The sequence below is a fragment of the Carlito syrichta genome, unplaced genomic scaffold, assembly GCF_000164805.1.
Source record: "Carlito syrichta isolate Samal-C Ts95f unplaced genomic scaffold, Tarsius_syrichta-2.0.1 Scaffold302427, whole genome shotgun sequence".
NCBI lineage: Eukaryota > Metazoa > Chordata > Mammalia > Primates > Tarsiidae > Carlito > Carlito syrichta.
The window spans coordinates 165,170-192,491 of NW_007246523.1; the positions used below are offsets into that span (position 1 = coordinate 165,170).

The 27,322-nt window shown below is 48.2% G+C and overlaps 3 protein-coding genes across 6 annotated transcripts in view; all 3 read right to left on the reverse strand.

The window, feature by feature from the left end:
• The window catches only part of ABL1 (ABL proto-oncogene 1, non-receptor tyrosine kinase), a 156,928-nt gene extending 151,941 nt beyond the window's left edge, over positions 1 to 4,987 (reverse strand). The window contains exon 1 of the mRNA XM_008056642.2: positions 3,363 to 4,987. Coding sequence (XP_008054833.1) covers positions 3,363 to 3,498 — 136 coding nt within the window. The 5' untranslated portion in view covers positions 3,499 to 4,987. The remainder of the gene's footprint in view (positions 1 to 3,362) is intronic.
• A 4,502-nt stretch (positions 4,988 to 9,489) lies between these two features.
• EXOSC2 (exosome component 2) lies at positions 9,490 to 22,070 on the reverse strand. 4 transcript variants are annotated; one of them, XM_008056640.1, is made up of 9 exons: positions 21,923 to 22,070; positions 19,695 to 19,796; positions 17,592 to 17,637; positions 17,141 to 17,230; positions 15,917 to 15,982; positions 15,061 to 15,129; positions 11,976 to 12,152; positions 10,878 to 11,006; positions 9,490 to 10,069 (listed from the first exon to the last, which is right to left on the reverse strand). In XM_008056640.1, the coding sequence occupies exons 1-9, from the start codon at positions 22,042 to 22,044 to the stop codon at positions 9,989 to 9,991; spliced, it is 882 nt and encodes a 293-aa protein (XP_008054831.1). In that variant the 5' UTR covers positions 22,045 to 22,070; the 3' UTR covers positions 9,490 to 9,988. The 4 variants fall into 4 exon arrangements, 3 of the variants coding, with proteins under 3 accessions (XP_008054831.1, XP_021567313.1, XP_021567314.1); XR_504208.1 differs by having other exon boundaries at positions 10,034 to 10,069; positions 10,765 to 11,006; XM_021711638.1 differs by lacking the exon at positions 17,141 to 17,230.
• A 2,078-nt stretch (positions 22,071 to 24,148) lies between these two features.
• The window catches only part of PRDM12 (PR/SET domain 12), a 25,053-nt gene continuing 21,879 nt past the window's right edge, over positions 24,149 to 27,322 (reverse strand). Inside the window, exons 5-6 of the mRNA XM_008056643.1 lie at positions 24,338 to 24,411; positions 24,149 to 24,205 (exon numbers count right to left, since the gene is read on the reverse strand). Of these exons, the coding sequence (XP_008054834.1) occupies positions 24,149 to 24,205; positions 24,338 to 24,411 (131 nt within the window). The remainder of the gene's footprint in view (positions 24,206 to 24,337; positions 24,412 to 27,322) is intronic.

A 27,322-nucleotide genomic window follows, 5' to 3' on the forward strand; every position in this document is an offset into this window, starting at 1 on the left:
GAGTCTCACTCTGTCGCCCAGACTGGAGTGCAGTGGCCGCTCCCAGCCACCGCAGCCTCGACCTGCTGGGCTCCGGCGATCCTTCCACCTCAGTCTTCCAAGTAGCCGGAATTATAGGCGTGCGCTACCACATCTGGCTGATTTTTAGATTTATTGTAGAGATGAAGTCTCGCTGCCCAGGCGGGTCTCGAACCCGCGAGCTCAGGCAATTCACTCACTTCAGCCTCCCAAAGGCGCAGGATCACAGGCTGAGCCACCAAGCCCGGCTAACGTTACTTTCTTAAAGGTTGGTTACCATGTAGAATTTGAAACCATACTAATGAATTGTATTCTGTTACATTAAAATCTACTGCCTATTTTGCAATTTGAATGAATCTTTTACTTGTGCATGATTTTATATCATGTATTGATCATTTGGAAAATACGGGTTCACTGATTTATGTACATCTTCCAGATAATACATTTGACAGATATTAACATATCACACCTAGCCAGGTGTGGTCGCTCACACCTGTAATCTAGCACTTTGGAAGGCTGTAGCGGTTAGGATTGCTTGAGACCAGAAGTTCCAAACCAACCTGGGCAACACAGCAAGACCCTGTCTCCACTCTCCCCAAAAAGTTTTAAAAAGAGAAAAAAATTTTGAAGATAAAATATCACATCTGTAAATATTACCACAAATCTCTATATCACAGTGGCAGATACAAGTTCTCCAGAATCCTAATTTTCACTGGAAAGCTAAAATTTTATCACTGGCAACAAATACTACCTGCTATTTTCCTTGAAAGGAGAGATTCTTTCATACAGTTTTTAGTCTGAATAACCATAGTTTGTCATTCACAGTTTCAAATAAAAATGATAGTTCATGAAAAAAGTGGCCAGTTTGGTTTGCCACTCAAACAACTGCCCAAGTGTTTTTCTAGATATAACCATCATACCTCAGTGTACACAGTAGAAGTGTTTTATGTATACTTCCCGTTTGTCCCACATAATATTAAAAAGACATATACAAAAGGGCCAAGATAGGACATTAGTCATTGCTGCTGTTTCATCAGGGACATTCTTAAGTGAAAACTGGAATTTTTTAATTAAAAAATTTTTTTAAATTTTATTTTTCCTGTGAGTTTACATCACAAAGAATATATCAGCTATAGTACAGCTAGGTGCCACAGTCTTGATTCATGGTAAAACACCTGCTTTGATTTTTTTGCACAATTAGCATTAATGTCAACACAGTAAAAGAGGCAAACAGCCTATAGCCCCAGCTATTCAGGAGGCTAAGGCAGAAGGACCGCCTGAGCCCAGGAGGTGGAGGCCAGACTGAGTGACAGAGTGAGACCCCAACTCAAAAAAAAAAAAAAAAAAAAACAACAAGGAGGCAAAAAAAAAAAAAAAAAAAAGAGGCAAATAAAATCATAGTATTTATTAACATGAAAACAGTTTTAACCTCTCAACTCCTGAAGGGGTAACAGGGACCCCCCCCTAGGGAACTACACTGTTCTATACTAGTTTCCTAGAAGTGAGATTACTGGGTCACTGGCATACACATTTCAAATTCTGGTAAATTCTACCAACACTCTCCAAAAACTATATACCAATTTTCACTTTCTTTTTTTTTTTTTTTTTTGAGTCGGAGTCTCACTCTGTCATTCAGACTAGAGTGCAATGGCAGACTAACAGCCAACCGCAGGCTCGACCTGCTGGGCTCAGGATTCTTCCGCCTCAGCATTCCAGGTAGCTGGAACCATAGGCATGTGCCACTACGCTAATTTTAATTTTTTTTATTTATTATAGAGACGAGGTCTTGCTAAGTTGCCCAGGCTGATCTTGAACCCCTGAGCTCAGGCAATCCTCTCACCTCTGCCTCCCAAAGCGCTGGGATTATAAGCATAAACCACTTCGCCTGGCTCACTTTCTAAGCCTGCATGACCATCACTAGTTAAAATGTAAATAATTCACCGCTTAAATCCTGAATTTGGGAAGTATATCATAACATATTACCATTAGTTGCCTGCCTTAAGCCAATATTAAAATACAACTAATGTTTCAAAACAAAGTAAAATCCAGGTATTCAGATTTATGTAGATGAAGTGAATATTTTTCTGTAAGAAAGTGAAACCTCTGCTGATTAATGATAGTCTCAAATATTTTTTTTTAAAAAGGGCCAGAGAGTGGCACACACCTGTAGTCCCAAAACTTCGGGTGACCGAGGCAGGTAGATCACTTGAACCAGAGTTTTAGACTAGCCTGGACAAGGTAGTGAGACCTGGTCTCAATGCTTTTTTTAAATGGTATTAAAAAAACAAAGAAAGAAAGAATCACCTCAACTGCCCAATGCAAGTTCATCCAACAGAGGCCTTTTGTTAATTTGTTATTGCAGTCACCATTGTAAGAGGTATTGGTGACTGAATTTCAAAGTACACGCCATTTGCACACTTCATACATTTGCTTATAGGGTGGGTGGGCAGGTTCAATTGATATTTTAATATACAGGACACAGTCTGAAAAATGCCGGGCTGCAACAGTGCAAATAAGACACTAATTGATTGGTTCCAGATGTCAATCTAAGCTGACCCTTAGCTTTAACTTCACACAGAATTATTACAAGTGAACGATATAATATGTACTGTCAACACTCAAATGCCAAATATGTTCATAAAAATGTCAAAGACAACCTTTACTGCCCCAAATGTCATTTTAAACAGGGAGAGAGAAGGCTGAACGCTCCATCAATGAGGAAAGGATTACTCCTTATGGAAGGAACTAACTAGAAGTTGTGTATCCTCAGCTCACAAGCAATGCAGCTGCCCCACCGAATTTTTCCCACATAGCTCCAAAGTACTTTCAAGTCCTACTTATGATTGAAAAGGTGAAGGATCTTAAGTGTCAACCAGTATTTATGACTCAACCTTTTGGGGAACACAAACCACTTTGAGAATATGATAACAGCTCTCTGCAGACAAACTAGAAAAGAATCTATACATGTAGAAAAGCCCAAGACCTCAGAGAGAGCAGAAATCATAGAAGTATGTATCCTAAGAAACTCCTTAAGTCCTACTGCCTCGGGAAACTGAGACCCCAGAGCAGTAAAATGGCTTGTCCAAGGTCAACAGCGAATCGGAACTAGTGAGACAAGAAATAAGCAACTCAAACAAATTTTGAATAAAGCCATGCAGAGGCATGAAATAACTTTTTCTTATACAAAGAAAGTTCCACCAGAAACTAAGAGATAACTACGGTAACAAAAGTGTTAAGTAGAATTGGAAGGAACTGGCACAAGTACTGTAGTTCAAAAGATCCCTGATGCTCTAAACTGAATGTATAAAGAAAAAACATGACCAGAAATCTTGAAAAACACTCACCATGTTCCACAAACACATTGCAGTGTGGACCTCCATGCCTCGAAGACTCCTTCTTCCCTGCTCCTTTGATAAAGTGCAGGGCAGGCAAACTCGGCCTTCTTTGGTCCCCAAGAACTTTTCCAGGCTGTTGCCCCATAAAGTAACGATAGGCACCCCTTTCCAGAAGAGGGTTCAAGATCTTCCAGAACAGTCAATGAGCTTAGAAGGAAAATGGTATCTATGTGGGATTTCACATTCACCACATCTCAAGTCAGAAACTGAGGTCAATCACAGAAGGACATCTTCCATACCAAAAGGAAGCACATTTTTTTAGGTTGATGCATGTAAACAGGAGTTCCAAGAATCTTTGCAGTTTATCAATTTGAAGTCATGTAATTGCAATGCTACCCAAAAGTTTCTTGATTTGAAGTATATCTTACTGGCTGAATAACAATTTCTTTTCAGGAAAAAACACCTAAACAGAAATATTCACAGGGGATACTGAAAAAGGTCAATAATACTAAAGTCATTTCGGTTCCCACACATAAAGGAGACGTTGATGGTCTTTGGACGCGCCTCCAGAACTTTCCCTGTGGAAGTCACCAACCCCCTATCTTAGTTTCTTCATCGTCCAGCAAATTTCCTGCCGAACTAGCTGCCGCTCTCGCTTCTCTACTCTGCTCTCCGGAAAAGGACACGGGTCACCCAGATTTCAGCGAGAGTTTGCCCTCGGCTCTGACGAAAAGGAATGCATTGCCAGCAACTTTTATGTCCGCTTTTTAAAAGGCCTGTGAAACCAATCCAGACCTTTCCTCTGCATTAAAGTTTTTGGCTGAGCTGAGACTAAGGGGGCCGTAGGTGACATTGGAAGGAGTCAGGGCATTAGAAGCCCGCGGGAGCAATCTGGGGGAGAGGGGAGGCCACTTGACAGCAGGGAGGGGATCTGAATGGGGGGCCAAACTTGAGGCCAGGATCCGAAGCAAGAGGCGGTTCTGGCTAAGAGGCAGCTGCTGGGGCGGGGCACGGGCGGCTCACTCCGGGGCGACGCTCCTCCACGCCTCAGGAAACGGGGTGTCCCGGGTCTGGGGAAACAGAGACCACCACCAGTGTCCCAGAGCCGTGGCGGGGCGGTAAGGGACGCAGGACTCCCGCGGCCCCGACGGCGGACGACGGGCGCAGGGGGGAGGAGGCCCGGCCGCCTCAGCTGCCCCGAGCCCGGGGGTCTCTGCCCGAGACACCCCCTCCCCCGGCCCCGGACGCTGCCACCACCACCGCCACCAGACAGTCACATCCCCCGAGTTCCGCCGGGGCACCCAGCCGCCCACTGCCGGCAGGGCCCGTGGCCAACGGAGGGGCTCCTCAGCCGCAGGACCCGGGAACCGGCTCCGGCTCCAGCGCTGCTCAGGCACAGACACCGACACCCGCGGCCGCCATGATGGATTACGAGCCGCTCCACAACGAGGCGAGGCCCCGCCCTCGGCCCCGCCCCCGGCGTCGTCCCGAGCCCGCCTCGCGGGTACCGGGATGCCCCCGGCGCCGCTTTCTCGGGGCGCCGCCGCGCCTTCCGGCTTTGGTCTCACTGCCTGCGAGCGCCCGGCCCGGCACGACCTTTTAAATGTGGCTTCCTTGAGCGCAAGGTGAGTGGTAAGGAAGCACCCGCCTCCTCTGTACTACCATTGGTCTCCGAGAAGCGGGGTCAGGCCCCTCTCCGCCGTCCCATTGGCGGATGCGGGCAGTAGGGATAGAGCTCCCGGCCAATCGCTGTTGGCGTAGCTGCGGTGCATGCCGGGAGTTGTGGTCCCACGGCACACGCGAGGGCGGGCCGGCCGGGAGACTTCTTGCCCCCTGCTCCCGACCCCTGAGCGGGCCCCGCCCTCCTGGGGGTTGGTGGACTCTCGCCGGCCTCTCCTCTGCTGGCGGGCGTCTCTACAGCGCGAGCAGTAAGCCCAGGGAAGAGCCGAAGCAAGGAAAAAACTGCGGATTGGATTTTACTAGGACCGGAGTTGGAATGTGTCCTCGAGTCTCAAACGGAGAAAATTTGGCTTGCTCCAGGAAACCAAGGTGTCTGGCACCTTTCACCCCTACATCCTCCAAAATGCGTAAGTATTAGAACTAGCAAGAAATATGCCGATGGAAAGCATCGACGTATTGTTAACGAATTCAGTTGTTTCTTTGGGGCATCAGGAGGCTTACTCACTAAAGAAGCAGCATTTGTTGGGCGGGTATGCCAGGCGTGATCATAGACGTTTGCGCTGGAATGAAGCCTTACGATTAAATATTTCACAAGTGAACACGAATTCGCATAAAAACACCCTCTGTGTTAACCGAGAAAATGCCCAGATGGCTGGGTTTAGCAGGCCTACAGAGCTAGCTAATGACCCAGACGCGCCAAACCCACACCTGTCTTCTCCAACTAAAAAGCACCCTGGTCCCCTATCCTCCACTCTCCACAGCTCCTCAGAGCAGTGCCCCTGACTGGGATACACCCATTTCTAGGGGGATCCACTCATAATAGCGCCTACTCTACACCCAGCACTGTTTAATACTTTCCGACACCTGTATCATCTCATTTAATCCTCACGGTAGCCCAATGAGGCATGGAATATTATCTGCTATTATACAGATGGGGAAACAGATTGAGACATGACTTACCCAAACAAGGTCACTTGGTTATTACGTGGCAAAGTCAATTGTAACTCAGATTGACCTTGCTCCAAAACCTATGGTTTTCCCACTGTACTGACAGTGTTAACTAACTGTTGACCACTGTACCATTCAGTATCAAATAACAGTTGAGATAACTGATTTTTCAGAAGTTGTTACTGATATTAGGAGGAACCACAGCTGCACTGATTGTTGTACATTCGGCTATTGTATTAAAATTTTTTTTTTGAGTTGGAGTCTCACTCGGTTGCCCAGACTGGAGTGCAGTGGCCGCTCCCAGCCACCGCAGCCTCGACCTGCTGGGCTCTGGCGATCCTTCCTCCTCAGCCTTCCAAGTAGTCGGAATTACAGGCATGTGCTACCACGCCCGGCTGACTTTTTGATTTATTGTAGAGATGAGGTCTCGCTGCCCAGGCGGGTCTCGAACCCGCGGGCTCAGGCAATCCACTCACCTCAGCCTCCCAAAGGCGTGGGATTACAGGCTGAGCCATCGAGCCCGGCTTGTATTAAATATTTTAGAAATGTTTCTGCTGGACTGAGATGGCATTTATTTTTTATATTGGCTTCAAGAAGGAAAGTCATTTAAAGGCACTGAATGTGAGGCATATGAAAATGTGTGGCCAGGCTTAGCACTGGAATTTATAAATCTAGGTGTTAACTGGTTTAGCTTTGTTCACTCTCACAAAATAATCTGGCTGATAACCTCTATCCTGATGGGTAGGGTCATTCTTCAAACCTCAATGCCCTTGTTTCCCTTTGATAATTTACCCAATATCTTATCCTGATTACTAGCCTAATTTTTCTTTTTGGAGGCCATGCTTTCTTCTTTATTCCTATTCAGGCTTTAATAATTTTCTTCACATCTTCATTCTTCATTCTCTAGTTTAGCTAAAAATTAGGTAATCAAATCAGAACTCCCGGCCAGGCTTGGTGGCTCAGCCTGTAATCCCAGCACCTTGGGAGGATGAAGCGAGTGGATTGCCTGAACCTGCAGGTTCGAGACCAGTCCCGGTAACTTGGCGAGACCTTGTCTCTACAATAAATAAATAAATAAAAATTAGCTTGGTGTGGTAGCGCACACCTGTAGTTCCAGCTACTTGGAAGGCTGAGGTGGAAGGCTCGCTGGAGCCCAGCAGGTAGACACTGGGGTGGCTGTGAGCGTGCCACTGCATTCCAGCCTGGGCAACAGAGTGAGACTCCAACTCAAAAAAAAAAAAATCAGAACTCTTCCTAATGAGTTTTTCTGAACCATCGATTTATTTAACAAGCAGGGATTGAGCACCTGGGTGCCAAGCACTGTTCTTAGTACTGGGATACAGCAATAGGGGAAAAAAAACTCATCTTGTCCTCATGGCATCTACATAGAGGAACAGACAGTAAGCAGAGTAACAGTCCAAATAAAAGATTGGTCTCAATGCTGGAAATTAAATTTGATTCATAACCTTTTACAATCAGTAGAACCGATCCTCTAGAGGATTATTTTATGACACCTTCCTAGAGTTGAAATCTATTCCTGATTCATAGTTGCAAAGGGGCTTAATCAAGTCACTTTAATTCTCTCAATTGATATGTTCACCTGTAATTCAGGGGCATCATAGCTCAGAAAGCTTTATGAGGATTAATTTAAACTAGATCTTGCTTGGTTTGCCACAAAGATTGCAACTATACTTCACAACTGTCAGTGCAGAGGCCAACTGCACTTGATCTAAAGGCTTAATCCCAATTCTCCATATCCCACTTCCAGTTTTCTAGTTTTCGGTGAGCTCCAAGCCCAGACTGTAATACTTCTTCTAGAAGATGCACTGTACTTTTAAAGTTCCTGTATAATACTGCAGAATGATACATTTAAGGACTTAAAAATGCAAAATCCAAGAATCCAAAGCCCGGCAAATGCCTGATAATCGGCAGAAAATTAATATTGCCAAATGTTGAGTAAATCACTTTATGTTTTCATTGAAAAGAGATTCACTTCAGTCTAAGTTTGTCCTCACATTTATAAAGCAAAGCAACCCACTCAGTTGCTTGAGGGCTTTGGTACCAGTGTAAAACATTCAGCTTGTTTTTGTTTTTGTTTTACTTAACAAGGGCGCCCTCTGTAGGGCCACTAAAAATAGATAATCACCAAAAGCCGCTTTTGAGCTTTTATATTACTTCCACTAGGTTGTAATCACCATTCAGCACACACTGAATGAACAGCAGAAGCCGACAGATTGAGACAGACCAAGTGAGGAGGGTAAATAAGCTTACATATAGCCCTGGTCAAAACCAGACCCAGCCACTTGGGAGGCTGAGACAGGGTTGCTTCAGCATAGAAAGTTGATGCTGCAGTGAGCTACTCTACACTCTACACTACACTCTAGCCCTGGGCAAGAGACCCAGGGGCTGACTCCCATTCCTTCCCATTCCCTTCTCTCAAAAGGCATACAGCCAGGAAAACTGTCTCAAAAGTATGACATGTGGACCAAATCTAAAGCTGCAGTCTAGCCTACAGAATATTAAATTGTCTGTAATTTCCTCAAAACAGGTGATCAACTTAGTATAGAAAAAAATGATAAAAAATGTCAACTGGCTGGGCATGGTGGCTCACGCTTATAATCCTAGCACTTTGGGAGGCCAAGGTATGATTGCTTGAGCCCAGGAGTTCAGACTAGCCTGGGCAATAGTGCAAGATCTCATCTCTGCAAAAAATCAAAAATGAAGTTGGTTGTCGTGGCACATGCCTGGAGTCCCAGCTCCTCAGGAGGCTGAGGCGGAAGGATCGTCGGGGTCCAGGAGGTTGAGGCTGTGATGAGCTGTGATTGAGTGAGAGTGAGACTCCGACTCAAATTAACAAAACAAAAACGTTGTCCACTGAATAATGTTATAAAGAAACAAACACCTTAATGAAAAAGAGCGAACCTGTATTTCAAAACTGTCAAATGCAGTGTTCAAAGTTACTACCACTGAGGCCGGATATGGTGGCTCACGCCTGTTATCCCAGCACTTTGGGAGGTGGAGGTGAGAGGACTGCCTGAGCCCAGGGGTTCAAGACCAGCCCAGAAAACTTGGCAAGATCTAATCTCTAAAAAAAAAAAAAAAAATTAGCCAGGAGTGGTGGTGTGCACCTGAAGTCCCAGCTACTTGGGAGGTTGATATAGGAGGACTGCCTGAGCCCAAGAGGCTGAGGCTGCGGTGAGCCATGATTGTGCCACTGCACTCCAGCCTGGTGGCAGAGTGAGAGCCTGACTCAAAAAAAAAAAAAAAGTTAATGCATCCCTACTTCGATTATAGGAGAAAAATACCTTTGCTTTTTCTATCTCCATTGTTCTTTGTTTCTTCATGTTCATCAGAGCACTTAAAGTACATGGACCCAGAACATTCATTCTGTGATTGATAATAATTCAGCTTGCCCTCCAAGCAGGACAGATTAAGGCAGCCTGGTGTGGACACATTTGCATCTGCTGCTGGAAGGAGTATGCAATGGGAAATCAGATTTCAACCAGGCTAAAGGCTGCTTGATTAACTTTATTCTTCCCTATGACTGCTAGACCAGCCTTAAGAACTACATCCTTCACTGCTATACTGTGCTTTAAAGGAAGTGGGAACAGAGGCCAAAACAGACCATTTGGGGGTTGGGGATACCAGGTTTTCCACTGGGGCAATCTCAAGGGGTGCTGTACCTAGTGAATGCTGGTGCTGGAAGACAAAGGATTCTCCGGCTATTCCAGGATTGGAGTCTATGCAACTGGGACACTTTCTAACTGTGCACTTAGACCCGAAATGACCGCCTTGGGTGGCAACCCAGAGGGCCAGAAGCACTGTTCACCTTCCACCCAGGTTTTGCAGGAGAAAGCAGGTCTGCGGGCTGGAGGTGACCATGCAGCCTTTGATATAAACAAGGTGATGATTTCTCAGGTCTTCACTGGGCCCCACGTGAGGACCAAACATTGGATTCTTCACTCCAGGGAGGTACACACAGTCCTGTCCCCTTCATGAGTAGCTCCTTATCCCTCCTGCTCTAAAAGCCTCTGGCGTGTTTCTATCACAATCTCCTCCATTATTTCTGGCTTTAAGATGTCTTTGATCTGAACAAGAAAGCAAAAAGGTATCTGTTCAGAAAGGGAGTCAAACATAAACAGCCCACCACACCAATCCAAATGTGGAAGCCAAGCATGGTTAAAATAAACCTTCTGTCCTTTCATGCATCAGAGACTAAGTATCACAAGATATGAACTGCTACAACCAGCTTCATCCATCTGCAGGATTCTCTGGAACACAGCTGCCAAGAACAAAGATATTCTAATATCCATCAGAAAGATGGCTGAAGGCTGGGCACGATGGCTCATGCCTACAACCCCAGCACTTTGGGAGGCTCAAGTAGGAGGATCATTTGGGCCCAGGAGTTTGAGCCCAGCCTGGGCAACATAGCAAGACCTCATCTCTACCAAAAATCAAAAAATTCACTGGGCATAGTGCCATGTGCCTGTAGTCCCAGCTGCTCGGGAAGCTGAAGTGGAAGGATCACCTGAGTCCAGGAGGCCGAGGCTGTACTGAGCTGTGACCGTGCCACTGCACTCCAGCCTGGGCAACAGACTAAGACCCTATCACTCAAAAAAAAAACAAAAGATGGCTGAAATTTGGACTAGACAGGATAAAGTCCAGAGGGCCGCTGCCATAAATTAGTCCCACCTGGCACCTCCAACTGCCACCGAATCTTTAGATTGCCCCAGACACTGAGAACATTGCAAATATCTTGGGGAAAGAGCTACTAGACGCTCACTGAGGCTGTCCTCCAGGCGTGGCAAAGAATGTGGGAGCCATGCTTGCTGGCCCTGAGGAAACACTGGAGAGGCTGGCAGCTCAGCGAGGAAGAGGTGAGCCCTGGCAGAGCACCTGGTGTGGAAGGGATGCTTCATAGCAGTACAGAATGCTGGTGTCATACAGCATTATCCTCTGAGTCACCAGCGAGACGATGCAGTTGCGCAGCCGGGAGATCACCTCGCGGTCAGCAAGGGAGACGGGCTGCAAGAGGATGCAAAGGGGGAAGGAAACATAAACAGGACCAAAATAAGCGAACCATCATCGAAATCACAGAAAAGAAGTCATTTACGACTCGGACAAGATCAGTAGGACTCCCAACCGGCCGAATAACTAACTCCAAGGAGATGAAAAAGGATAGCTTCTTCAGCGGCTCTTTGCCTGTTACCCGGCAGCTGTGCCATCGCTGCCAGCAAAGGTCAAATCAGTCACTGAGGCAGGCTGAGCACTGCAGCTCACGCCTGTGATCCCAGCACTTTGGGAGGCCAAGGTGGGAGGATCACTTGAACCCATGAGTTTGAGACCAGCCTGGGCAAAATAGTGAGACCTCGTCTCTACAAAAAAAAATTTTTCATTAGCCCAGTGGGAGGATCACCTGAGCCCAGGAGACCAAGGCTGTGGTGAGTCATGATGGCACCACTGTACTCCAGCCTGGGCAACAGATGAGATCCCGACACAAAAAAGGTGTCACTGAGTTGATCTCTTTAGAAAGAGAAGACAACCAAGTGTTCGTGAACACACCTGGATGAAAATTCAAGCCATCTCAGAATACTGTAATCACATAGTCAAAAACCAAGGAATTCGGCTGGGCTCAGTGGTTCAGCCTGTAATCCCAGCACTTTGGGAGGCCGAGGCAAGTGGACTACCTGAGCTCACGGATTTGAGACCCACCTGGGCAACTTGGTGAGACCTCATCTCTACAATTAATCAAAAATTAGCCGGGCGTGGTAGCGTGTGCCTGTAGATCTGGCTACTTAGAAGGCTGAGGCAGAAGGCTTGCCGGAGTCCAGCAGGTCAAGGCTGCGGTGGCCGGGAGCGTGCCACTGCACTTCAGAGTCTGGGGACAGAGTGAGTCTCCAACTCAAAAACAAAACCCAAGGAATTACACCTGCCACAAAAACACAGCAGGGAGCGAGGGCCTCTCCCTCCAACACAGCCAGGGCGTTTCCTCACCTCCAGGTTTGCAGTGAAGCCCCCTGCATCCTCATCTTTGTGCTCAGATGTTGGATAGATCCAGATGAAGCCGTTGTTGCCCAGAATCAGGGAGGCGCCACATGGCAAGTCGTGGAAGTGGGTCTTCTGCCGTTTCACCAGGGAGGGGGAAACCTGGACCAAAACCCCTTGACCTAGCTAGAGACACATATCACATGTTAGGTCCCTGTAGGTGTCAGTGAGACAACAGGAAGCAGATTACAGAGTATACATCCTATTCAGATATTCAAATCGGTGTCTTTCCTATTAATAATTGCTATCACCTACATGCACATACACAGTGTGCATATTTGCAGAGAATATCTCTGGATTCATAGGCTGTTCCTATATTGCAACAGAAGGTGCCTTTCAGAAAGCTTCTCTGCCATTTACCTTGTAATTGGCCTTACATTCTTTTTTACAAAAAAAAAAAAATTGGGGGGCTGGGCTCATGCCTGTAATCCCAGCACTTTGGGATGTCATGGTAGGACAACTGCTTGAGCCCAGGAGTTTGAGACCAGCTTGGGTAATACAGCAAAACATTATCTGTACAAAAACTACAAAAATTAGGCAGGTGTGGTGGAGTGCACCTGTAGTCCCAGCTACTCAGGAGGCTGAAGTGAGAGGATCAATTGAGCCCAGGAGGTTGAGGCTGTGGTGAGCCATCATGGTGCCACTGTACTCCACCCACCCTGGGTGACAGAAGACTCTGTGCCCCCCACCCCCCAAAATTTTTTTCCAATTTTTTTGTAGAGACAAGGTCTTGCTATATTGCCCAGGCTATATTGCTCAAAATCATGGCCTGAAGCCATCCTCCTGCCTCTACCTCCCAAATGCTGGGATTACAGGAGTGAGTCACTATGGCTGGCAAAGTTGCCCTTATATTCTAGTAAGGGCCGGTGTGCTGGCTGTTAGAGGCTGGAGCCAATGTAGACATGAACTTGAGCCTCGTATTGGCTAACAAGCATGTCCGGTGCCATGACCCTAGCTCTTACCGGAACCCGAAACACCTGTCTTGACTGTGAGATATGTGCCACTTATAGGGAAGGAGATGGACAGAGCTGGGTAAAAATCCACACATGGCCCTGGCAGGCCAGCTCCAAGCCCATGTCATACTGGGGGAGGGCCTGCAGTACCAGGCCTGTGAGGGTCAGCGCACACAGTGCAAGGTTCATCTCCCTACTTCAAGTACGTCCATGTGGTTGGCTGCAGCCACTCCATTAAGGGAAGAGGTTTTTGTTCCACTCAGAAAATGGAAAGGTTTGCCCAGGTAAAGGCAAGAGACGAGTAAATACTAATTTGTTTCAGTATGCTGTCCTTAAAAAAATAAATAGCCTCAGCCAGGCACGGTGGCTCAGGTCTGTAATCCGAGCACTTTGGAAGGCTGAGGTAAGAGGATTGCCTGAGCCCACGGGTTCGAGACCAGCCTGGACAACCTGGTGAGATCCTGTCTCTACAATGAATAAAAAAAAAATTAGCTGGACATAGTAGCATGCACCTGTACTTCCGGCTACTTGAAAGGTTGAAGTGGAAGGATCACCAGAGTCTAGCAAGTCAATGCTCGGGTGGCCGTGAGCATGCCACTGCACTTCAGCCTGGGCAACGAAGTAAGACTCCAACTCAAAATAAATAAATAAATAGCCTCAAGAATCTAAGTGCCTACAAGCAAAGCAGAGAAATGTCATTTAGAGGCTTAGGTGACAAAGTAATCTTTGCTAGCAATAACATCCACTTGAGGCTGGACGTAGTGGTTCATGCCTGTAATTCCAGCACTTTGGGAGGCAGAGGAGAGAGGACTGCCTGAGGCCATGGATTTGAGACCAGCCTGAGCAACATGGTGAGACTTCGTTTCTACAATAATTCAAAAAAAATTAGCTGGCCATGATGGCACACAGCTGTAGTTTCAGCTACTTGGAAGACTGCAAGGGAAGGATTGCCTGATCCCAGCAGGTTGAGGCTGTGGTGGCCGTTGAGTGTACCACTGCACTCCAGCCTGGGCGACAGAATGAGACTCTGACTCAAAAAGAAACCCATCCATTTGATTGATCAGACATTTTTCTAAGGGCTGTTTCATCAGGATGCGGCCTCCCTTTGTTCCAAGGATGGCCTCTCACAGTCCTGGCCCCAGTGCTGAGCTGCAGTACCTCCTGGAGGGAACAGAGACAGCAGAGCCTCACAGCCCACAGTCTGAAGGGCTCTCCTGCCAAAACAGTCTGGTGTGGGGTTGGGGAGTGGGGGAGAAATGTCCTGTACAACACTACCGACCCATGACTCTGTGAGTCCCAACTCTACTTCTGTTAAGTTCAGGGAACATGATCAGTTTGTGGGACACCAGCCTTTCTTCGTGCTTACTATTGGGGTTCTTAGGTTGGAATTCCAGAGAGCTAAAGCAATTTAGAAATGGACTTGAGCCAGGCATGGTGGTTCGTCCCTGTAATTTCAGCACTTTAGGAAGCCAAGGCGGGAGGGCTGCTTGAGCCCAGGAGTTCGAGACCATCCTAGGCAACATAGCAAGACCTTGTTAAAAAATAAAAAAAAGCTGGGCTCGGTGGCTCAGCCTATAATCCCGCGCCTTTGGGAGGCTGAGGTGAGTGGATTGCCTGAGCCCGCGGGTTCGAGACCCGCCTGGGCAGCGAGACCTCATCTCTACAATAAATCAAAAAAAAATCAGCCGGGCGTGGTAGCGCATGCCTGTAATTCTGGCTACTTGGAAGGCTGAGGTGGAAGGATCACTGGATCCCAGCAGGTCGAGGCTGCGGTGGCCAGGAGCGGCCAGCACTCCAGTCTGGGTGACAGAGTGAGACTCCAACTCAAAAAATAAAAATAAAAATGAAAGAATAAAAAAAATAAAAAATCAGCCCAGTGTAGTGATGCATGCCTGTAGTCCCAACTACCTGGGAGGCCAAGGCAGGAGAATCGACTGAGCACAGTAGGTGGCGGCTAGTGAGCTGTGATCATGCCACTGCACTCCAGCCTGGGTGACAGAGCAAGACCCTGACCCCACAAAAAGAAAGAAATGGACTTGGAGTCCTGCTCAGCAAACGGGAACATCAAGAGCCCGACTTACTTTCCCGTATTTCAAGCTCCTTGTGTGCAGAGAGACAGCTCCATCAGAGAACACTGCCTGGACCTCAGCCTGGCCAGGGTGATGAAGGAAAAAACAGCAGCATCGGCCACCCACGTTCACGTCCACTGTGTCCCCCACCTCCCTGGTCCCACGTGTCCGTGTTTCCTCCCGTCTCCAACAGTCCAGCTCAACCATCTTAGAGGAACCCAGAAGACATCAGTGACCTCCTCTACCCTTGGTTGTCATGAATATCTGCATACGAACAACACCTTTCTACTTGAGGCTGGATGCGGTGGCTCAAACCTGTAATCCAGCCGGGCTCGGTGGCTCAGCCTGTAATCCCGCGTCTTTGGGAGGCTGAGGTGAGTGGATTGCCTGAGCCCGCGGGTTTGAGACCTGCCTGGGCAACTTAGTGAGACCTCATCTCTACAACAAATCAAAAAAAAATTAGCCGGGTATAGTAGCGCGCACCTGTAGTTCCAGCTACTTGGAAGGCTGAGGCGGAAGGATCGCTGGAGCCCAGCAGGTCGAGGTTGCAGTGGCCAGGAGTGGCCACTGCACTCCAGTCTGGGTGACAGAGTGAGACTCCAACTCAAAAAAAAAAAAAAGAAAAGAAAAGAAAAGAAAACTTGAGTCTAGCCTAAAGCACAAGACTCAGCTGAGGGCCTGAACAATGACGGGGGAGTCAGCCTGAGTTAAGGAGACAGGGAAGGGCTGCAGCAGAGCCCTGGACACCTGATCAAAGGCCCAGATCCCTGAAAGGATTACATTTCTCCTGTGAGGGCCACACCATGGGAGGCCTGCTTCCCAGCCCCACAGGAAGCACCAGGCAGCCAGAATGCAAAGCTCAGGATACACTGATGAGGTCCCCTTCCTGCAAGAAGCCTCTCATTGCAAGCTCATCTTCCGCAGATCTTCTCCTCTGAAACAGAGAGAAATGACCATATCATTTAAGCCAGGTCCTCAGAGTGATCTCTCTCTTTCACTTCATTCATTCACTTCCTTCTGAGATGTTTGAAGCCAGTCACAATATCCAAGCACTAAGAACGATTGCAAGAGTAGGTGGCCCAAGCTGCTGCAGGGGAACAAGCGTTCATGAGGACTCTCCACCTGCAGGGACCTTTCCACAGTTCTTCTCCTTCCTCCCTCCCCAACGTCACCCAGCTGCCTTCCACTCACCTTCCATGACAGCTGTGTCCCAATACAGGGCCCACTGCCTCCCGCTTGGCTCTATCTCTGCACACACATTTCCCTTATCTCAGATTCCCAGAACTTGTCATTTACATCCTCTTCACCCTTCCAACATGTACTCCAATGCCAGGCTTTCCTATGAGCTGCTATCACTGCAATTAGCCACTCCTGTACAAACGCAACTTGTTTATTCTTCTACTGCCAGGTATTGGATCGGTATTCTTCTTTCCCCCACCAGGGAACTCAATCGTCCTGGCGTCCTCCACAGAACCCACAGTGAGCCCCTCAGTAAATACACGCTGGACTGAAGATAAAGGTGAACCGTGGTATCTTACAAAAGGCAGTAGCTTAGTTACTGCGGTTGCTGGGAATAACCAAATGCCTTTCAATTCACAAAAAACCAATGTAAAGACAACCTTTCAAGGAACATCTTCCCTATGCACAGGTGATACATCCCAGAAAAGGAAAATTATTAGTGGCCAGGTGCAGTGGCTCATGCCTGTAATCCCAGCACTTTGGGAAGCCAAGGCAGGAAGACTACTTGAGCCCATGTGAGACCAGCCTGGGCAACATAGCAGGACTTCTCTAAAAAAATGAAAGTAAAAAATAGCAAAAAAAAATGTTAGCACCAAGCATCTAAAGAGCTTCTCTCCCCAACTCTCCTTTGGGGTCTCATCCCATGGATGTTTCTGATCTCATTATATGCCAATTGCTGCCTATCTGGGGAGACCTAGGCCAGGTGAAGAGTGAGTGAGTGAGTGTACACACACACACACACACACACAGGAATAAGAGGGGCGACTTCAGCGTAAACCAAGGTTCTCAGGTGGAGCAAAGGCCCCACAGCTCCTGCTGGCCAACTGACACCAGTCCAGGGCCCAGCTCTTACCAGCTCTCCCCCAGGAAGGTTCATAGACGAGAGAAGCAGAACTGAATCCAGCCTGGAGTTGGTCTCCACCTTCCACCTCTTCTGTTGAACCTGCAAACCGAGGAGTTTCACTCTTGGACATATGCGCCAGGGGCAAGAGCTCAGTCGTAAGTGACTGGCAATCCCAAATGCAACAAGCCAGATATTTACATCAGAGGCTACACAAGAGCCAAGTACAATGAATGCCTTTTTCATGTAACTGCATATAGAATGGCTATGCCATTTGAAGCTGGGCATGGTGGCTCACACCTATGACCCCAGAACTTTAGAAGGCCAAGGGAGGAGGATCACTTGAGGTCAGGAGTTGGAGGCTCAGTAAGCTATGATCGCGCCACTGCACTCCAACCTGGGTGGCAAAGCAAGAACTTATCTCTAAGAAAAAATACATAAAATGAATCTGAATCAACTTTACCTCTGTGATTCTCCCCACTACAATGTCTCCTACTTCACCATTATATCTGAAAGAGAAAACAAAATGTCATCCACCAGTAAAAAGAATTTTTTTTTTTTGAGTCAGAGTCTCACTCTGTTGCCCAGGCTGGAGTGCAGTGGCACACTTACAGTCACCACAGCCTACACCTGCTAGACTCAGAGATCTTCCACCTCAGCCTTCCAAGTAACTGGAACTACAGGCACAAGCCACTATGCCCGGTTAATTTTTTGATTTATTGTAGAGATGAGGTCTCACCAAATTGCCCAGGCTGGTCTTGAACCCGTGGGCTCAGGTAATCCATTTACCCCATCCCCAATTCTAATGACGAGTGTCGGATGCTAAGGCTTGGTTCCTAGACCTCTCCACTTTCACCCACACTCTCCCACTGACAAGCTCACGCAATCTAATGGCTTCAAAACACCACTGATGACTCTTCTGTTTCTGTCTCTCTCCCTCTTCCTTTCTCCTCCTCTTTATCTCCCCCACCCCCTGCTCACTCTCTCCCCATTTCCCTCTCTCCTCTCTTTTTTCTTTCTTTTTTTTTTTTTTTTTTTTGAGTTGGCATCTCACTCTGTCACCCAGACTGGAGTGCAGTCGCCGCTCCGGCCACCGCAGCCTCGACCTGCTGGGCTCCAGCAATCCTTCCGCCTCAGCCTTCCAAGTAGCTGGAACTACAGGCGCATGCTACCACACCCGGCTAATTTTTTGGATTTATTGTAGAGATGAGGTCTCACCAAGTTGCCCAGGCGGGTCTCGAACCCGTGGGTTCAGGCAATCCACTCACCTCAGCCTCCCAAGGCGCAGGATTACAGGCTGAGCCACCGAGCCCAGCTTCTCCTCTCTTTTCTTTCTCTCTCTCTCATGCTCCAGGACAAGTTCAGCAGCATATCTTGCTGGCTTTACCCTTTTCTTTTTTGAGTCGGAGTCTCACTCTGTGCCCCAGCTGGAGTGCGGTGGCACAGACTCCACCCTTAAAATATACTGTATGCAGGAACTAAAAGGCATCCACATTGGAAAAAAAAGAAGCAAAACTATCTCTATTCACAGATGACTGGGTCCTATATAGGAGTCCAAAAAATCCAAAATCCAACACCCTTTCAAGATACAACAAAAGCACTCAGAAGACAAAATTTACACAGAATCCAGTCACTCCTGTCACTTACACTGCTGCCACCTTAGTCCAAGTCACCATCACTGCACATGCTGAGTGTAGTCCCTGATTCATCTTCCTAAGCCTATCTTGTCCCCCTTCAATCTCCCTAGAGCAGCCAGAGTGATTTTATTACAATGTAAGTCAGATCGTGTCCCTCCACGGCTCTGCCCCTTCCAGCAGCTTCCCAGATTACACAAGTGGAAAGCAAAATGCTTATTTTACTATAAGGTAAGCTCTCTGCCTGTATTTGTTCCTTCTCTCTCCTACACTTACTCTGTCCTAACCTCACTGGCTTCCCTTCCAGGACTAACCTTTATTAAAGGCTTCTAGGTATTGGGCCCTGTGCACCATCTCATGGATTCTAATAAAAATCCAATGAGGTGGGTGGCACTGTTATCCTCATTCTGGCCAGGCGTGGTGGCTCACACCTATAATCCAAGCACTTTGGGAAGCAGAGGTGAGAGGATTGCTTGAGCCCAGGAGTTCAAGACCAGCCTAGGCAACATAGCCAGACCTCACCTCTATAAAAAAAATTTTAAAACATTAGCTGAGCGTAGTGTTGTGTGCCTATAGTCCCAGCTATTCAGGAGGTTGAGGCGTAAGAATCGCCTGAGCCCAGGAGATCAAGGATGCAGTAAGCCCTGATGGTGCCACTGCACCCCAGCCTAGGTGACAGAGTGAGACTCTAACTCAAAAATAAATAAATATCCTCACTCTGCAGAGGTAACCAAGGCTTGGAGAGGGCTGGTAACACGGGAAACCTTTGAAACCTGCACTGATCTGTACTACTCTTCCTACAGCCATGTTCAAAAATGGCAGACCTGCACCATGATAGGGCAGGCTGCAGTTGGGAGGGGGTAATTGGAGGCAGAAAGACCTGGATGTACAATAGGCAAGGGCAAGAAAGAATACACATCTTTTGTTCTTACCTGGTTTTCAAAGCTTTCACACAAATCAACTTGTTGACTCTCTCCACAGAGCCGGCCACAGATGCAATGAGCTTCTCTTCTCCCATATACGTTCCATGGCCCCTGTTGAAAGAAGAAGATACAAAGAAAGGATGTTACTTCTCCAGTCAAGAACATTGTGTTCCTTGCCAGGTGTAGTGGCTCATGTCTGTAGTCCCCACACTTTGGGAAGTGGAGGCAAGAGAACTGCCTGAGCCCAGAGGTTCGAGACCAGTCTAGGAAACCTGGTGAGAACTCATCTCTACAATGAATCAAAAAATTAGCCAGGAGTGGTGGTGCGCATCTGTAGTTCCAGCTACTTGGAAGGCTGAGGTGGAAGAATTGCCTGAGCCCAGCAGGTTGAGGCTGTGGTGGCTGTGATCATGCCACAGCACTCCAGCCTGGGTGAAAGTAAGACTCTGACTCAAAAAGAAAAAAAAAAACAAAAACCTGGGTGTGGTAGCTCATGCCTATAATCCCAGCACTTTGGGGAAGTGGAGGTGAGAGGATTGCCTGAGCTCAGGGGTTCAAGACCAGCCTAAGCAACGCGGTGAAACTTCATCTCTACAATAAATCAAAAAATTAGCCAGGCATGGTGGTGCATGTCTGTGGTTCCAGCTACTTGGAAGACTGGGGTGGAAGGATCGCTTGAGTTCAGCAGGTTGAGGCTGCGGTGGCTGTGAGCATGCCACTGCATTCTAGCATGGGCAACAGAGTGAGACTCAGACTCAGATTAAAAAAACAAAAAACAATGTGTTCCTCAAACCTACCAGATTTTTCCCATCAAACCTGGCTTCTGTGCTGGCTGCTCTCTCTCATCTTACTGGATATCTCTCTCATCTTACTCAAGTCTGCTCAGATGTCACTTTCTCTAGCATGCCTACTATCCCATGTAAAACAGTATAACACTAGCCAGATGCAGTGGCTCATGCCTGTAATCCCAGCACTTTGGGAGGCAGAGAAGGGAGGATCACTCGGGCTCAGATGTTCCGAGACAAGCCTGGGCAACACAGCAAGACCACATGTCTACAAAAAAAAAAAAAAAGGAAGAAAGAAAATAGCTGGGCATGTGGCATACACCTATAGTCCCAGCTCCTCCAGAGACTGAGGCAGAAGGATCACCTGAGCCCAGGAGGTCTAGGCTGCCGTGAACTGTGATTGTGCCACTGCACTCCAGCCTGGGCAACAGCGTGACTCCAACTAAAAAAAATGAAACAAAAAAACAGTATCCCACCAGCTGCCACTACACCCACCATATTTCCACCATATTCCATTTACCCTATTCCACTATTTCTTCCACTGCATTTATTGCCTAACATTCTGAATTAGTTATTCATTTGCTCATTGTTTATCTGTCTCTCCCTTCTAGAACTCCACCAGTTCAGAGATTTTCACTTTGTTCACTATAAATACTCCAACCACACAGAATATAAATATATGTTGAGTGCATTAAGGAAGGAATGAATATAAGATTTCCTAGGATCCAATAACTTTAACAGGCTAAGGGCAATGCTATAAATGCTATACCACTAGTGTTTATCTATGATGGTGATAAAACAGCGGGTTTTGCTTCTTTACTTACATTATCATCTCATTTAATCTCACTCCCCTATCATACAGTTATTGTTATCACTATCTGACAGATGAGGAAACTGACCTTGGAGAGACAATACAGCTAATAAGACGTGATGGTAGCAGGACTGAAATTCTGACTATCTAACTCAAGAGCAGGCCCCCACCGTCAGATTTAAAATTTGTATAATTAGGTGCATGTAGCACAATATATCTGTGGGCCCTAAGCCCAAATAGTTACCGATTCCGAAACTGAGAAGGAGGCCAAGCCAGGAACACCCACTGTCCCCTCAGCTGAAAACTAAGAACCCCTGATCCTAACCACCGTCGGTTTTCCAGATTTCAAACAAGTAAGGCTCAGAAGATTTGGGCTTCAGGCAGAGGACCCAAAAGTCACAGCCAAGCGGTCAGGAAAGGAGAGTTTAAGGGCCTGCATCAAACGCAGACGGGGACACACACGATGCAAGGAGAAAGTCACTTCCGAGCATGAGGGTTGAAAACGAGGCAGCAACTGGGACGCTCGGGCCTTGTGTCCTGGGACCCACAGAATTAGACGCACGGGACACGAGGCCCGGGCCGCGTGCAGAGAGCCCTGCAGCCGCTCCTGGCGGCCCTGGCTCCCCTAAGTCCCCACGTACCGCATGAAGCCCGTGTCCGTAGTGATCGTGTCTCCCGGCACCACTAGGTGTTTCTTAGCCTCGCGGCCCAGGCTCTCGCTAAGAGGCTTGCGAGCCACCGGAAGCCTCATCTCCAGCGCCATCTTGGCGCCAATGACCTGCGCAGGCGCAGCTCGGCCGGCAGCCACCATATCCGGCTCTGCAACTCCCGGCCGCGTTCGAAGGGGCGGGGCGGGGCCGAGAAGCCGCCAATGAGAACACACGGTGTGATGGCCATGTTGACTATTGGCAACCATGAGGTCAACCTGAAGGGAAGGAAGGCACCGAGCTGCCATGTTTACTATTGGCAAGGCTGCCCCTGCGGAATACTAACTCGCTCACATTGCATGGCGTGTGGTTTTACTGCCAAAACTGTCTTTTACATATCATCTCACTTATTGTTTACCAGGGTTAGAGATAATTGATAAATGGACCTCTGAATTTCTGTCTAGCTCTAAGCCGCTGAAATCTGATATTTTGTATGAACGATGATGTTCAACACCATCACCTATACCCCCCCAAACAGCGCTCCAACGACTACTCACTTTATTCTGTTCTGTTCTTTCTTTGTTTGTTTGTTTTCGAGTCGGAGGCTCAGTCTGTCACCCAGGCTGGAGTGCAGTGGCATGCTCACGGCCCCCGCAGTCTCGACCTGCTGTGCTCAGGTCATTCTTCCGCCTCAGCCTTCCCAGTTGCTGGAATTACAGGCACTCACCACCACGCCCGACTAATTTTTTTATGATTTATTGTAGAGACGAGGTCTTGCCAAATTGCCCAGGCTGGTCTCGATCTCCTGGGCTCAGGCACTCCTCTCACCTAAGCCTCCCAAAGGGGGATTACAGGCTGAGCCACCACACGCGGTTTATCTTTTTAAAACAAATGTTAGAGTAAATCGGCTCACTCGAAAGAGGTCTTCAATGAACAGATCAAACCGAGCGGGAGGATTGCTTGAGGCCAGGAGTTCGAGATCAGCCTAGGTAACATAGCAAGATCCCTCTGCCTCCAGTTTAAAAAAATAAGAGGCCGGGCACAATGTCTCATGCCTATAATCCCAGCACTTTGGAAGGCCAAGGTAAAAAAAAAAAAAAAAAAATCTCCAAACCGGGCTCAGTGGCTCAGCCTGTAATCCCAGCGCTTTGGGAGGCTGAGGTGAGTGGATTGCCTGAGCCCGCGGGTTTGAGACCCACCTGGGCAACTTGGTGAGACCTCATCGCTACGGTAAATAAAAAATTAGCTGCGCATGGTAGCACGCACCTGTAGTTCCAGCTACTTGGAAGGCTGAGGCGGAAAGATCGCCGGAGCCCAGCAGGTCGAGGCTACAGTGGCCAGAAGTGAACACTGCACCCCAGTCTGGATGACAGAGTGAGACCCCAACTCAAAAAAAAAAAATCTCCAAAAGGACAGCATTTCTTTCACAAAAGTAGGGCACACAACTAAGTTTGTCAAGAAAGCCAAACTCATCCATTGAATTGAGCACATAGGTTAAAAAAAAAAAAAAAAGCCAGGCCGTTGCCTTGCTAGAGTCTGGTGTGGCCATGCTTCCTGGCTTTGGTCCCCCTCCCCCACCTTGGGGAGGTGAATCTTCTCTCTTCTTTCTCTTCTCTCTCTAATTTACTTTTAAATAAACTTTTGTTTCTTTAAAAAAAAATAGCCAAACCGGGCTCAGTGGCTCAGCCTGTAATCCCGCGCCTTTGGGAGGCTGAGGTGAGTGGATTGCCTGAGCCCGCGGGTTCGAGACCCATCTGGGCAGGCGATACCTCATCTCTACAATAAATCAAAAAATTAGCCGGGTGTGGTAGCGCGCGCCTGTAATTCCGGCTACTTGGAAGGCTGAGGTGGAAGGATCGCCGGAGCCCAGCAGGTCGAGGCTGCGGTGGCCGGGAGCGGCCACTACACTCCAGTCTGGGCGACAGTGAGACTCCAACTAAAAAAAAAAAAAAAAAGCCAACTCTGCCAGGCATTTGATGACATAAAGGCTAGTGCCTCCTAGGTCATGGGTGAGTGGGCAGGCTGGACCCTGACCCCTTGCATGGAGGAAATCACTCAAGCCAATAAAGTGCCAGGATTCATCAGCTGAGTCCAGCTATGGCCATTAGAGGGCGATGGTGTCCTTTGAGCCCGCAAAGTCCAGACAGCTAGAGAGCCAGGCCTGCCACGGGTGTATAGTCCTGACATTATAGTTTCATCCCTGGAGGAACAGACATAGCCTTAACTCCGTCCATTCTCACAGCACTCACATTCACAGAGCTTGTCACAAGGTTGGCACTGTGGATACGGAAAGGACAGACTGAGAGCCGAAAGTCATTTTTCATCTTGTTCCTAAACCTTAATACAATGATGAGAAAGTAGAAGCTATGCTTTTGGAGAAATGGACACTTTAGGCAAAATTAACTCTACCGACTTTGTCTTTTCAGAAACAGACTTCCTGGTGCCAGGTATCAGAGGTATCTCATCGCGGCAATCAAGCTTGCCTAGAGTAAAGGGAATTTACAAGGCCTAAGACATTATGCATTGGGCAAGGACTGTAAAAGTCATGAAACTTGTAATTACGAAAGTTATGACCGCTCAGAGGGGGAGCAGGTGGGGATTCGATCTTCCAGTAAATTGGGCACCATCTGCAGGGAAGCCAAGGATCCCCCAAAGCTACCCACTGGGAATGCCTAGGAGATAAGGGGAGGTGCACCCTCCATTAGCACCCTCCATTAGGAAGGTGCAGAAGAATTAGAATCCTTGTCACGCCCTTCTCTAGGGGCTATGATAATGTGGGCAGACATTAGTGGGTCTCTGTGTCACAGGTTCTCCAAGACATCCACAGGTGGTCAATAAGGAAGTCACTGCAGTCACGTCTACCTGATTGCAACATCTCCAAGGAAAAGAATTTAAGTCAGGGCTTTGGGGGGCTATGCTGCCACTCACCTAGAGTGTAGGCCCGCTCCCTGTCTGTTTGGGGGGAACTTTCCTTAAATAAGTCTTTTCTTCTCTCACTTCTGTGTGTTGCAATTTTTTGCAATTTACTCGGATCTCTGGGTTGCTAGCGCGCACCTCCGGCTTGCAGGCTCCGGCGGTGCTGCACCTCCCTGTGCCTCTCCCTCTCCATCCATACACCCTCACCCTACCTGGACCCTAACAGATACCAATTTATGGAGGAAATCAAGGCCCCAAAAGGACTAGAATAACATCTGTAAGCCCAGCACTTTGGGAGGCCAAGGTGGGAGGATCGCTTAAGGCCAGAAGTCCGAGACCAGCCGGGGCAAAAAAGCGAGATCCTGTTTCTACAAAAGAAAAATGAGCTGGGCACAGTGCTGGGATTACAGGCATGAGCCTCCACTCCCTGCGTTGTCTCCCTCATTCTTTATGTGCTCTTCCTATCATCTGATCTCTAGACAACAGCCAGAGGGAGCTTTAAAAACATCATACTAAATCACTTCCCTGCTTAAAAAGCACTCCTGGCAGCTTCCCGTACATGAAGGAGAAAATTGAGATTCGTCACCATGGCCCCTGCCTGTCTCTGACTTCACTCTCCTCCTGGCCTGCTCCGTTGCTCACTGGCTCTTTCTGCGTGGAATTCTCCTCTCCCACGTCTCTGGGCGGCTGGCTCCTCTCCTCACTCACCTCTTGCTCAAATGTCAGCTCCTCAGAGAAGACTGCCCGATCACTTCTGGAATAACCCTCCAGACCCTTTTCTTTTTTCTTTTTTTTTTTTTTTTTTGAGTTGGAGTCTCACTCTGTCGCCCAGACGGGAGTGCAGTGGCCGCTCCCGGCCACCGCAGCCTCGACCTGCTGGGCTCCGGCGATCCTTCCACCTCAACCTTCCACGTAGCTGGACCCACAGGCGCATGCTACCACGCCCGGCTAATTTTTAAATTTATTGTAGAGATGAGGTCTTGCTGCCCAGCCGGGTCTCAAACCCGCGGGCTCAGGCAATCCACTCACCTCAGCCTCCCAAAGGCGCGGGATTACAGGCTGAGCCACCGAGCCCGGCTCAGACCCTTTTCTTAATCGCTTGATCATGTTCTCTTTCTTGTCACTACATTTTCTTGTCTATTTTTTTTTATTTTTATTTACTGCAGTCTCCCTGAGTAGAGAGTGAATGCTCTGAGAATCGGGTCTTTTTTTCTTTTTTCTCACCCTGTCACCCAGGCTGGAGGGCAGTGGTACCATCACGGCTCACTGCAGCCTGGACCTCCTGGCCTCAGGTGATCCTTCCACCTCAGCCTCCCAAGTAATTGGGACTACACCACGCCCAGCTAATTTTTTAAAAATATTCTGTAGAGAAGAGATTTCACTATGTTGTGCAGGCTGGGATTTTCTGTACTCTGATGCTTTGACTTTTTTTTTTTTTTTTTTTTTTTTTTTTTGGAGTTGGAGTCTCACTCCGTCGCCCAGGCTGGAGGGCAGTGGCACACTCCCAGCCACCGTAACCTCAACGCGCTGGGTGCCGGCGATCCTTCCGCCTCAGCCTTCCAAGTAGCCGGAACAATAGGCGTGTGCTTCCACGCCCGGCTAATTTTTTGATTTATTGTAGAGATGAGGTCTCGCCAAGTTGACTGGGCGGGTCTCGAACCCGCGGGCTCAGGCAATCCGCTCACCTCAGCCTCCCAAAGTGTGGGATTACAGGCGGAGACACCGAGCCTGGCCTGCTTTGACATTTTGAAGCCTTGCTCATCCTGAAGGGACTGCCCCCCAAGGGTTAAACAACTCCCAGGGATAGTGAACTCCCCACCCAGGAGGTGCTTTTTGAATGCATATTACCCTATCCAGAGTCCACCAGGGCCTCCTTTTCTGAGAGCTCTCATCCTGGGTCATTCATCCCAAAGCCACCTCAAGGTCAAGTACCGGCCAACTAAGGAAAGCCTGTATGACCCAGAGTTGCTGAAATTATTCAGACAAACCAACCCTAACCCTAACCTGCCTCACCTGTTCCTTCCCACGGAAACAACAATAAAGGCTCTTGCCGGCCTGTTCCCCCTCGCTCCCTCCCTCGGCCTCCTCACCAACCCCAGTGCCTCCAGGTTGATAATGCAGCAGTGCGATCTGGGCTCAGGCGATCCTTCCACCTCAGCCTCCTGGGTGGCTGGGACTACAGGCACCTGCCACCATGCCTGGCTAATTTTTTTATTTTTTTTTGTAGAGACAAAGTCTTGCTCTGTTGCCCAGGTTCATCTCAAACTCCTGGGCTCAAGTGATCCTCCAGCTTTCGCCTCCTAAAGTGCTGGGATTACAGGCATGAGCCACTACACCCGTCCCCTTCCTCTTGCTTCTAAAACAAAGTTCTTTCTTCATGACTGTCTTTCCATGCCGATGTGACATATAATTCTTTTTTTTTTTTTGAGTTGGAGTCTCACTCTGTCACCCAGACTGGAGTGCAGTGGCCACGCTCCC

Excerpts from the sequence above, each read along its gene's own strand:
- EXOSC2 (XM_008056640.1), bottom strand. The coding sequence starts at position 22,044 with ATGGCGCTGGAGATGAGGCTTCCGGTGGCTCGCAAGCCTCTTAGCGAG. Across the intron at positions 19,797-21,922 it reads ACGGACACGGGCTTCATGCG|GGGCCATGGAACGTATATGG; the intron begins GTACGTGGGGAC and ends TTCTTTCAACAG. Across the intron at positions 10,070-10,877 it reads AAGCATCCCTTCCACACCAG|ATCAAAGACATCTTAAAGCC; the intron begins GTGCTCTGCCAG and ends TTTCTTGTTCAG.